At 37.3% G+C, this 12,751-nt stretch overlaps 1 protein-coding gene across 4 annotated transcripts in view; it reads right to left on the bottom strand.

Moving 5' to 3' along the window:
- MGAT4D (MGAT4 family member D) overlaps positions 1-12,751 on the bottom strand; it is a 32,969-nt gene that overhangs the window by 4,093 nt on the left and 16,125 nt on the right. For all 4 annotated transcript variants that reach the window (XM_085578246.1, XM_085578248.1, XM_085578245.1 and 1 more), the window contains exons 5-10: positions 12,422-12,468; positions 10,612-10,725; positions 9,252-9,327; positions 4,470-4,581; positions 3,773-3,903; positions 693-800 (exon numbers count right to left, since the gene is read on the bottom strand). In XM_085578246.1, coding sequence (XP_085434372.1) covers positions 693-800; positions 3,773-3,903; positions 4,470-4,581; positions 9,252-9,327; positions 10,612-10,725; positions 12,422-12,468 — 588 coding nt within the window. The remainder of the gene's footprint in view (positions 1-692; positions 801-3,772; positions 3,904-4,469; positions 4,582-9,251; positions 9,328-10,611; positions 10,726-12,421; positions 12,469-12,751) is intronic.

Below are 12,751 nucleotides of genomic sequence, written 5' to 3'. Positions count from 1 at the left end.
TGGGACTCAACATTACAATTTGTAGACAGAACTGTACTGATTGTTTCTTAGCTGCCAATATTTGAAAACAAAAATCTTCACAGGAGGCTATTTCATAGTTGTCTAGGATGCCTTCTCTCAGAATATGTGATTGCTGGGCTCTGCTAAAGGCTGTGTGAATCTCTAGTCTGATCCAATTGAGAAATCTTGTCACTAGTCTAGATGGCACCATCAGGAGATTCCTGAAGTCTGGTTCATTATTGCTCATGTTCTTATCGGATGTGTGGTTTACCCTCCAAACGCTCCCTAAAAATCTCTGGCCATCAAATTAGGCACCTTTGTCCTACCAATTGTCCTAGCAATACACCTTCTTAATTGTCCCTTATATTGGGAATGTGAACTGCTCAGCCAAAACAAATCATCATGGTTTTGTTAGCATGGAGCAAAGAATCTGAAAGCTTGTGTTGTGAAGAGGGCTCCTACATGCCATGAAATGCTATTCAGATGAGAGATTCAAAGGTGTTTGGGCAGGAGCAGTACTCCACATGCAGCTTAGATGCCAGACAAAATTCTCTACCACATCTGTAGAACAACATAATCAGATGTGGAAATGCCATATAACGCCAAAGATGTGGTCCTTGAAATTAATTTGAAAAATAAGTCAGAGCACAAGCATATAACGTAAAAATATGGCATTAATGTCTTATTCTTACTTTCAAATTCTGTATCTTCCCAGCCAATGATGAATAAATTCCCATATGCTGAAAGAGAGATGGTTTAGCACGGATACGTAACTTTGACTTTTCCTTTTCACAGTGTGTCTGGAAAGAAAGCAAAAGGGAGTGAAGGATTATTTAACCAAGGAGAGACAAACTATGTTCCATAAGGCAATTTCATTATGTAGTTAAAGGTATGGGTCCAGATTTTTTTATCCGTATTTAAATGAATAATTCCTAAATTAAGTCACCTTCTGTCACATACACTGTTTCTAGACCAAAACTCATAAAATCATGCTATTATTTAGATTTGAAGGCTCAACCACCAGTAATTCAGGGATTTCTGCACTCTATGTGATGAATTACTCTCAGGACAACAAAACAGACTCAAATCTGAAATTGATTGATTTCGTAGCTGTTTCTGGCAAACTTTATTTCAACTCTTAGCCTTGCTGTATCATTCTGATTAAACTATTTTGACCAAAACTGACCTTCTTAAGATGGATTCTGGTTACATTTCAGTGTTCATAATTTTGCCTCTTTCTGTTGTGTTTGGGAGGCTTTACATAAGTTATGGATCTTTTATCACATAATTATATAAAGCCCTTAAATACTGTTTCAACCACAATTTTGTGGTTTATTACACCTGGGACACGACATATATCAAGGAATTAAATAACTGTAATTGGAGTTTCTTCAACTTTGAATGATAGCAAGCTATTTCTTTAAATGTAGTTTTTTCTTTGTATATATAGAGCATTGTAGTTTGATACAATTACAAAAACATGCTACAGTAATTAATATGACAATGAAGCATGAGGCAAGGAACAAAGCAAAGAGCTAAAATGAGACTCTCTGCTGCCATAGAATTATTATGAGCATTTTGAAGATAATTTAACTTTTCTGTATTCCAGGTCTCACACCTTAACATTTGAGAGGATAATGTGCTCATCTTTTCCATCAAGTGCTTTCAGTTCTATAAAAGAAACATGTCATATTAACTATATCAATGCCTTCTAAAGCCAGAAGTGATTAAATCTTCACTCAGCTGGCTTAAAACCATCGAAACTCATGAGGCATTTATGGTTTCCACAGGAGTGCTAATTAAAAGTTCAAAATGCCCTGGAAAGCTGTTAAAAAAGCTAAGGGTGTTTTTTTGGGTTTTTTTTTGTTTGTTTGGGCGGGGGGGTTGTTTATTTCTGATTTTTGTTTTTGTTATTGTCCACAGCAGATATTCAGCAAAACAATGTAAAACCACAATACATTTTGTGCAAATTGATTTACAGGCACACTAGACTTCACTAAGAAAAAAAAAAAATTAAGAAAATAAATTTGTGATCTTTCTACTGACAGGGTTTGCAATCCTTCCCCTGCAATAATGCAGGCTCTAGAATGTCTTGTTTTATGCTATGGCAGCATTATCAAAAGACCTGCTTCTGGCAGCAGCTGAGAGTAATTGCTGCCATGAGGCTGGTGTGATCATTTCTGCAGAAGCTGACATAAAGCTGCTTGTTGAGTCAGGGCTTCCAGCCTTGCATCCTGTAGCTCCCACTGCACCTGACAGGCACAGGCCATTGCACAAAAACACAGAATGGCTGGGTTCAAAGTGACCTGTAAAGATCATCTTGCTCTGATTCCCCTGCCATGGACAGGCTTCCACTAAACTAGATGGCTCAGAGCCTCATCCAGCCTGGTCAGAAACACGGATGTGGCATCTACACCTTTCCTGGGCAACCTGCACCAGTGACTCACCACCCTAACCATAAAAAATGTTTTCCTTAAATCCAATATAAACATACCCTCTTTTCAGTTTAGGACCGTTGTCCCTTGTCATATCATAACATGACTTTCTTCCTTATCATAAAAAGACTTCCCCCTCTTTCCTACAAGCTCCCTTCAGATACTGGATGGTGTTACATGGTCTCCTCTGAAGCCTTTTTCAAGCTGAAGAGCTCTGACTCTTTCAGCCTGTCTCCAGCCCTCTGACCATTTCTGTGGCCTCTCTACCTGCTCTAACAGGTCCATGGGTTTTTTTTGTACTGGGGACCCCAGCAGGGAATGATGGTTCACAGGAAGTAAGCATGACAAAGTTTCTGAACCACGCAGAGATCTGCTAGCTCTGATCATCAGAAACTGTCTTTTCTTGGTGAGCAGGGGGTTGGAACAAAATGATCTTTAAGGTATTTTCCAACCCAAACAATTCTATGATTCGTCATAAACACGTGCCAAACATCCATCACCAGAGGATGGCACATAGAAACCACAAACAAGAGTCTGCTGACCCTCCTGTGTAACAGTGTGTGATCACTTTGTGACACTCTTGGTTGGAAAGGAGAAAGTGCAAGGAGCTGTCAGCTTGCCTTCTCTGATGCCTACTAGAAAGTTCACTGCTTTAACCTGTCAAACAGAGAGGGTATCACAGTTGGGATCCCTAGCCTTCTCCCAGTCTCCTTCTTCTGCATTCTTATGAATAGTCCTGGTCTCAGAAGCTGGATAAGCCTTAAATAAAATATTTCATTTACTAGATGGAAGTTGGCACACGTTAGATCTGGAATAGGTGATGTCAACATAATAGCATCTGGTTTTTAATCTGTTTTCACAGGCAGGCAAGAACTGAAATTAGTTTCTTGAGGCTCACTCTTAACTCATATGAGCTGGCCTAACCCACAGAGCAGGATTTAAAAGCGTGCTCCTATCTAAAGGAAGTGGGTCTGGAGACTCTGCAGTGCATTACTAAGTCTAACCAGGGACCTTCTGCTATCCCCAGGTGTCACTTGTGCTACAGGGTAAAACTTGGAGTTTGCTTGTTCTGTTCCCCTTAATCTCCTGCTCTGCACAACTCCTATTTGTTTCTTCTTGTTCCCTTATCAACACCTAAGTAACTCGTGCAAATCCTGGAGCAGGAACTGGCTGCACCAGTTAAAACTCCTGAACCCTAAAACCCAAGGAGCAGAAACTCTGGTCAGTCCAAAGTAAGTCCAGTTTGAGAGATTTATTATTCCTCTTTCTGAAAATGAATTTTGTCACTGAGAGTGTTGGAATATTATTTATCTTCATAAATTCACAGTTATACTTACTGCATCCTTTTCTGGATTGCACACTTTAACCCAGAGCAGGTGGTCTATAAGCCAATCTATAGGCTTATCCTTACAGAACATGAGAAAAAATTCCACTATGAGTGGTAAGTCTTCTGATTTAAACAATTTTCCTGAAAGCAAGACAAGAAGTTACATTTTTATTGCTATGTAAGAATCACCAACTTTATGTTTAAATGCAATTTATTTAAATAAATGTTTAAGTATCACACCAGCCTTGCACACATGAATGTAATTATGAAATTTAATGAAAAATTTCACAAAGAATTTGGCTTTGAAGAGATGCTGATCATCCAGCCCTATGATACGGGATGCATATTCTCCTCCACAAAAAAAAAAAAAAAAAAAAAAAAGATGTTTTTTACTTTTTTTTAATAAATTGTTCAAATTCTGTTCTTGAAAGGAGAACTACACATTACAGGGGCACATAGTACCCTGAGGTGGAATAATTTCCTCCTTATGGGAACTCAATTATAGATTCTATATTGAAGAGACTGTATTAAAAAGACAGCTTTAAAGAAAACAAAAAGTAAACTGCTTTCAGTGGGATGTTTCCTGAAGAACCAAAGAAGTTGTGATATGCAAGTCCTTCCATGCTTTGAGATATGATTCTGACTGAGACCTTTTTGATCTACACAGCTCCAAATCCAGTTGATTCTGCTGAGGTCTTAATACTTACCAATAAATCCAAGTTGTGAAAACTCAAGAACCATCCAATCTTGGGACTGTTGAGCAACAAAGCTTTTTATACTTTCAATAAAATCAGGTTTGGCTATAATATCATCTTCCAGCTTGGGGAGAAAATGCAACAGAAAAACAGAAGGCAAGCAGTGATTTTATTGTTTGCATAGGGGGTGGTGACATTGCCACAAGTAAGTGAAAACTGTGTTAACTGCTGTGCCACATGCACTGAAGCTGTGCCAAAGTACAGTGGATTGGTATTTAGTTTCTACATATATCTCTGGTTTAGTATCACTCATTAAGTAATTATCTACAGAAGTGACCATAACACATGGGTGCTTCTCCCTTTTTTGATGGAGAACTCCCTGCCTTGAGGTGTTCTCACTTAGAGGAAAACATTAAGCAAAAAGATAAGAGGTTTCAGAAGACAACAATAAGAAGCTTGTTCTTAGATTGTATAAGCATTGATAAGCGAGAGGAGCAAACTGTCTAAGAGGAAATGTGTCTAAAAATTCCAGCAGCCTGGGCAGACTTTGTCATTCAAACAAGGTGACTGAGAAGGACTGTGGATGATTCCTGAGATGCCTGTAGAAGCCAAGTTGTCCCAGGGGATACTGGAAAGGAAAGGGTGTGCTCTGTCAATCACACTGAAGGACAGGGATACACAGAGCTCTCAAGATGTTGCAAAGGCCAGCACAGAGCACAGCAGTAAAGCCAGCTAAAGGGTGCTTGGAAGAGGAGACAGACATCGATCAAGGAAATGGGAAAGGCATTGGCTTCATTTTTGCCTGGCTTTAAGACAAGAACTGGGCATCTGAAAAGCCAGAAGCTATTCCTGCTACTAAAGCTGAATCCAGGCAAGGAGGTTGGAGGTAATGACACAAAGGGGAAAAAATGTATTCCAGAAATAATTAAGGAGTGAGTAATTCACTGTTTGAATTTAATATGTGTGTAAAAACACCAGAAGAGGAGGCTAAGTCTTCAGGAAAATATTGCTGGGGTGTAGTGTAATCATACAGTAATTTATTCTAACTGCTCCACTTCACTGGCCCTGCTGCACGTCTGATTGTGCTGAAACTGGCTTCAGAAAGCTAAACAGCTAGAAAATCAATCCTTTGAGGAAAACAAACAAATAAACAAAACATGATTTCCTGCTGGTTTTGTGTCTTCACCTGATGCAGCAGAGTTATCATCTTAGCTGAATTTCTCCATCACTACAAGTGTAGGGCTGGCTGACAAGAAATGTGTTGGCAACAGGGAACCCAGGAATAAGTAGAATGAAGTTAGAACAATTAGATTTAGAAATTTGTTTTCAACCCTGTCAGCTTTTGCTGATGAAAAGATAAAAAATAGAGGCAAACTGATCAAGATGAATGCCGCTTAACAGATTCTGAGATCTGGGTATTGAGTTGAGTTGGCAGTTAGACAGAAGAGAACAAGGAAAAAAAACCTCCCAAACATTAATTTACAAGAAATCTGGCATAAAATTAAATGAGCTTAAAGCCTTAGCCAGGAGCAAGCTGTAAAAGGAGAAGAGCAAAGAATCAAAGAACATTTTAGTGAATCCTTAAAGAGAAACTGAGTGGGACCAAAAATGGATGAAAAGCAGACTGGAGTATCTTAAAAACCTATGGAGGACACTATATTGAGAAACACCATAGAAAAGTATGCAAAAACAGTGAAGATTAAAAGCACAGAGGCTGTGATGCAAAGTTGACTGTGAATGTGGTTATGAACAGAAAGTAATTTTGAAGTCTGAGAGGTCTTTCCTGAAGCTGACAGTGATTATTAGAAGATGTAGTTTGATATCCTATGTAGAACAAGCCATTAAAGTTATTTATCTAACCCTCTAATTTGTGTTCAACTAAAGCACCTCTTGGACAACCTCCCTCAGTGCTTAGAGATTCCAGTATCAGGTTTTTTTCAGTATGTTATACAACATTTTATGATCCTGAATATTTATTACTTTGTACCCAAATTCTAATTTGATTTTTTTTTCTGCCTGTAGCTTACAGCCACTTGTTTTCTCATATGTTTTCATCTACCAAAGGAGGTGTGTGCAACTGTGCACACAGCTGGATCAGGAAATTTAAGATATTAACTGCCTAGTCCACTTGCCCCATTGCCATGGGAAGGCCAGCAAAACACATAATCACAGCTAACTTCCCTTCACTCATCAGTGCTTTTGAATGAAAAAACATTAATCCACTAGAGCAAGACTATGAAAATGTCCTACATGGGTATCCATTCACTTTTTTTATGCAAGCTGTCTATCTAAGAGAAGTAAAAATGGAGTAGTAAAAAAAAGGTGGAAGTATACAATGAAAGTTAAGGTATCAGACAGGAAGGTTCTTCCTTTCTGAATTTTATTAGAGTACATTTACATTTTGTCTCACTGACAATGAATTGTGAAAACTGTGGAGCTCCTTCTAGGAGCTCTAACAAATAGCAGGTCTAACCTAGAGTCTAGTGAGGGGAAGAAAAAATAAGTCCATATAAAGAGTCCTAATGAACTCACTGAGATATTGCTCAGGCTTTAAATCCATTTAAAAAGTGCTGCTGGCAATGTATATTACTAGTGTATATATATATAAAATATATAAATACACAAAGCTTTCCCAGCCTCCATATGAGGTAATAAAAAAAATCATAGCAGTAGTTCAGGAAACTGTCACAAGTTAGAACTTGACGAAAGATTTTATCTGAAGAAGATAAGATTTATTTAATGGTTTACTTCTGTTTCATCTCAGTGCTAATAGTAAACACTTTAAAACTGCTGTATCTGTGTTTACTTCAGATTTGAAATATGTGGTTCCTTCAGTGAACTAAGTCTACATAGACAGAAATAATAAATGCATGTCCTCACTATTAGGCTGCTAATACTATTTGATTGCCTGCTTTTATGGCTATGTTATGATCCCATTATTCTAAGTGCTTCAAGGATCTCTGGTGAACGCCAGGAGGTTTAGTGAAAGTGGAAACAAGGACCTCAAAGTTCTCTCAAGGTGAGGAGTGGGAAAAAAATGCTTTAAGTAAAAAAGTTGATCAGTGGGTAAGATTCATCCCCAGTGTAAGCCTGTGAGCTTCAATGGACTTCACAAAACTACTTACTTAAATCCTGGTTCAGCAGTATCCTAAAACAAGTGTTTATTCAGCAAAGATCTTGTCTGACTCATGATATCAACTGTTCTGTAGATGTCAAGACTAATTATGTGTACTTATCTTCTTTCAAGGTTTGGGAGTTAGTATCAGTCACTCAATCAATACTATTCCTGACTAAACTAAATAAAAAATCTAACCTAGCTCAACTTTTAAGATTACTGAAGTAAATATTGTACCAGGCTAAGGAAAATTAGTTTTAAGTTGTTTGTTTTCCTTTAATACAAGACTTCTAAACAGAGGGAGGACATAACTAGGTTTATGACAGCAAGTGTTCATTCTTTTCACCTCCACTCTCCAGAACAGCTTTTGGGCAGACCAACATCTGTGCTACAGGAGCAGCTGCAGGCTGGACATGGAAACAAAGAATGGGATACAGTAGGAACAGTATGAGGAACAGTATGAGGAAAGTGTAGTTTCTTTTTGAGAAAATCCCAAAAGAAGACAACTCCCACCAGACCACCACCATCCAGGCTTTGTTCTTAATAGCACAGTTCAGTAGTTATATAGTGTCTCAGATAAGAAAACACATGTTGTCAAATTCCTTTAGAAATACAAATACATAAGTAATTCCTTGTGGCACAAATATGAATGCTTGGAAAACTTGGTAACAGGAAGGGACATCAAGTGTCCAGCAGCATCTTAACATTTCACTTCACCACATTTCCTACACCTTGATGCTCTAGTGCGCTCAGGAAACTTGGATAATGTTCTTAAAATATACAAAAGCCACAGGAAAATACTTCATTTTCCATTAAACCATAATTGTTCAAATCACAGCATTTTTGTTTCTCCCCCTGCATCCTGAGCACCTATGCCACATTTGAGAACAGAGCATGGAGACTCTTAGGTAGCCCAGCTCAAATGAGTTTTTGCTGAATCCTGAGAAAAACTGTAGGAGATGCCAGGTCCTGCAGTTTTCTGCTTTCAGGAATCCTGTCATGTCCTTATGGAATACCAACTCTGAGGCAAAATTCTCTTCTGAGATTTTTAAAAAAACTGTTGACATTTTTGAGCTACATGAAATTTTATAGATCTGTTCCATGATTGAACAGCTTTTATAAATTTTGGAATCTCTGGTGGTGATTAAGATCTTTATGGAATGCAAATAAGCAAAAATCTAGAATGATGGTTAAAGCTAAGCTTAAATGCATGGGGATCTTCTTAAAGGCTAACACAAAATTTTCTGGAGAATTAAGGATCTGTGCCAACTTGTAGTTGACCTTATCTCAAATATCACTCTGCTGGTATTTCCTGTCTGAAATATTTCACTTCATTGTCATCTGGGCTATAACCTGGACCTACCACTACTGATTTTCTTGGCTGTAGTAAGTAAGAATATACTAAACTCTGACTTTCTTAACCTAATCAAATAAGGGTTTCATGCTTCAGTTACCTTGCTCTTCAACCTCACAAATGACAGGAAAGTAGAGATGATTTTAATCAAATAGTACCTGTCTGCAAGATGTATATAAATACAGAAATATGTAAGGAGCATAGGCAAAATACACAGAAAATGACAATAGACTGCTGGTTTTATTGAGGCCTTTGAAACTAAAATTGCCAAAACTAATCATCAGTACAGAGGTATTGCTGCTACTTAATGATAATATGGACATACCTGTAAATAAAATGTTCCCTTAGGTTGAGCATATAGCATTAAAAAGCTATAATCCAAATTCTGTTTAGTTCTCCACCTAAATATAAGCAGCAAATTCTGATAAGATTTTGAGGGGGTTGCAAGATTTATTTCTATAGCAAGAGAACTTCTAATGCTCTGTATTTTTTGTCCTTACAATAAAATTTTAAGGTTGTACATTCTGACCCATTGTTAAGTGCAAAAGCATTCATCTACAGTCAATGCAAACATTTTTAAATAATTTCATTTTCCTATAAAAGTTAACATTAAATTAACAAAAAAATTTGAACTCTGTCAATGGAACTTGAAACAAAATGTCTAACAAGTTATTAATGTCAAATGACTTAAAAGATTCTACTCATTATTTTATGAAGAGTAGAAATACATATGGATTATTTAAAGATTAAAAAATAAATGGTTTTACATATGAACAGCACAAAAGCAAGTTGATAACCATAATTTTCAGGTTTAAATATGAACACATATTTTGTACAGTCTTTCATTTTACCAGAGGATGACAGTGATGTTTTATAATCAACACTGTAAAACTACAGCGTAATTTAGTAGTATTTCATTAACGTAAAAGTATAACTGATCCAAATCTAATATCTAAAACTAAATTATAAGTAGGTAAACTTGTTTATGGTCTATGGTATGAACACGTAAGGTTTATTTATAAAGCCAATATACATACACATATATATGTAAATATACTGGCTGATTTCCTCCAGCCTAAACTCTTAGTTTAGGCTGCAACTCTCTTGCTGTATTGTTGCAATGGCTTCTGATAAATTAGTTATTGTTGATGAAGAAAATTACTTTCCTCCAATAAATCTTTTTTTTAGGTTATAATCTCTGTCTTACTGAATTTGGGGCATGTGAGTGAATGAAATCACCATTAAGGGTGTAGTAACAGTAGGTAAAAACTCAATGATCACCAGAAGTTAGGTCATTCATGTCTGTAGTTAGCTAGAGGGCCACAGAGACTTTCCTCTGAGTGTTCACAGAAACTCTCCCTCATCAGTTACATTAAAGATTTTTCTATTTTTTTCCTTTATGACAACTCATATAGCCTATTACTTGTTGGCATTATCCATCTGGTTTAAAACCTGTTGGATGCCTAGAGTCAAGACCTAAAGCAGATGCCTTGACTCTCACCCTGAAGCTGATGTGGAGTATAGCTTTTCTCAAGATCCCCTTGTAAATTTGTTTTACAAGTGCATATGAGGTCCTTTAGCTCTGAAACACAAAAAAATTATCAGTTCAAACAAAGTTGACTTTTTCTGAATTTTCCATTTTACACTCTTAGCAAAAGTTTTTAGGTTTTATATAGCAATCTTACCTTACTCTGTCCTCAGAATCTCCAAGTGTTTTCTTCAGGTTGGAAAGATCTGGGTAATAGGAAGCAGGAGGAGAAATAACCTCTAGAACTCCAGACTGGACTTCTCTGGGGAAGCTGGGAAGAGAATCCTAGTGAGACCCCATTCCTCAAAAGGACTTTTAAGGGCAAATACAGACAGCAGCTCCCCAAAGTTAGGTCTGCTCCTCCAGAAGTGGCATTCACAACTCTATCAAAGAAACTGACTGCAAATTTGGAACCATGAAGGGGTCTTTAACAACTATCAGAACAGACAGGTCAGGAAAACACTGGAGAGAAGTGTGTCTCAGAAATCTTGTCCCTCCCACATCTGTAGATGATTACTAACAATACAGAGATAGCTGCCAAAATGCAGCAGCAATTCACAACCAAACCCACTATCTAGAAAAACTCACAACTCTTCCCCCTTGCATGAGAGCTCCCAGTTTCCTTACCATTGCTCCAACTCTAATTCTACTTTCTAAGCAAAATTATACTGTCCCATAGCAGGAGTTTAAAATTGAGAGTCTGGGTCTAGTCTCTGCTCCAAGAATTAAATTTTCCATTTAAGGAGACATTAAAAAAATGTATAACCTACTTTGGGAGCCAAATCTGGAAGTCAAATCTCCCTTCCTTCAAAAACCACAAAACAACCAATCAAAAAATCCAAACAAAAAAACATCAACCAAATGAAAAAAAAAACCCACAACAGGTCTCAGGTACATAAATTGCATCATTTTAAAACCCCAACACAAAAGAGGTAGAACAGAGGTTTCAAAACTGAGTTTCCCATTTCCTATGATTATTAAACAAAAGATAACACTAAAAATTAAACATATTAGAGAACCAACATTATGGGAAAAAATATCAATCTTACTGTGTAACCCTGACAAAGCAAATACTCTACAGTAATTTTTTCAAAAGCCATAATGCAGTAATATCTGAGCATTTAAATTGCTGTAGGTATTGTACCTTGGCAGTGCCAAGAAGGACTGCCTCTTCCCCTTGCACTCCCCAGATGGGCTAAACCCTCTGAAGGCAGAAAATGATGAATATTACTTAGTTAACAGCCTCAGTATGAGGAGTCTTTGGGGGGAAACCCATACACAAAAGAGAGTCTGGGAAACCCTTGGGTTAAGGAGGATGTGCAGAAACCCTCAAATGAGGAAGAAAAGGTCAACTCCTCCAGGGATCTTGTGCAAGAAAGATAAGAGCAAGCAGAATTATAAATGTAATCCCATTGCTGTCCCAAGTCCATTGCCTTCCTGAAAAATTGTTAAAAAAAGGAAATTAAGAGGCTTGGGAAAACATGGATGTGTTGTGGCACTAGGGGCCTAGTTTAGGGTTGGCAGTGCTGGGCTAATGGTTGAACTCCATTGATCTTACAGGTCTTTTCCCACCTAAGGAATTCTGTGATTCTATGACAAATGCCAGATTACACTGCAGGGTTGTGTAGTCAGTGGGGACCTCATACATACAACCTCAGGTGCATAAAATGCATCATTAATTTTGTGGGGAAAAGATTTAGGCTCGAGTAAATATTTATCAGAGATTTAAGCTGAGACCTTGACTTAACTGGTTAGTTAAAGCCTATTTATCAAATAAGAAATGAAAAATAAATTTGATATATACATTTCTGTTCTCAACTTCACAGTGTGTTATGGCATACATATTGAGAATGCACCTTTGCCTCAGTTCCATTTCAGGGTTGAAGTGTTCTACTTTATGGAGCTTTCCATAAAATCTCCAGATATGTTCACACTGATGGTTGAGTGTTACATTCTGTAGGACTTACCTGGTTTTAACACTTTCTGCAACACTCTTAACATACTCTGTATCCACCTAAAAAAAAAAGAAGGGAGGGTTTCATTAAAAGACACCCATTTTTGTATTAAACAACACTTTGTATGGAACATGTATATGCAAACACTTAATTTATTTTCCTTCCAAACAAATGTGGTACGTTACAGCAGCATTTCTACTAAGGAACAGTATGGGCTTTTCAAGCCAACCAAACTTTCAGTGTAGTTCACTTTTGCTTCCAACTATTACCAGCTGCCATTTCTGGTACTTTGCTTTTTCACTGTTTTTGCAGAAGACCAGGCTATTTTCTGGACAAAATTCT

The sequence above is a fragment of the Lonchura striata genome, chromosome 4, assembly GCF_050655825.1.
Source record: "Lonchura striata isolate lonStrDom1 chromosome 4, ASM5065582v1, whole genome shotgun sequence".
NCBI lineage: Eukaryota > Metazoa > Chordata > Aves > Passeriformes > Estrildidae > Lonchura > Lonchura striata.
This window is presented reverse-complemented; position numbering and strand designations above follow the sequence as displayed.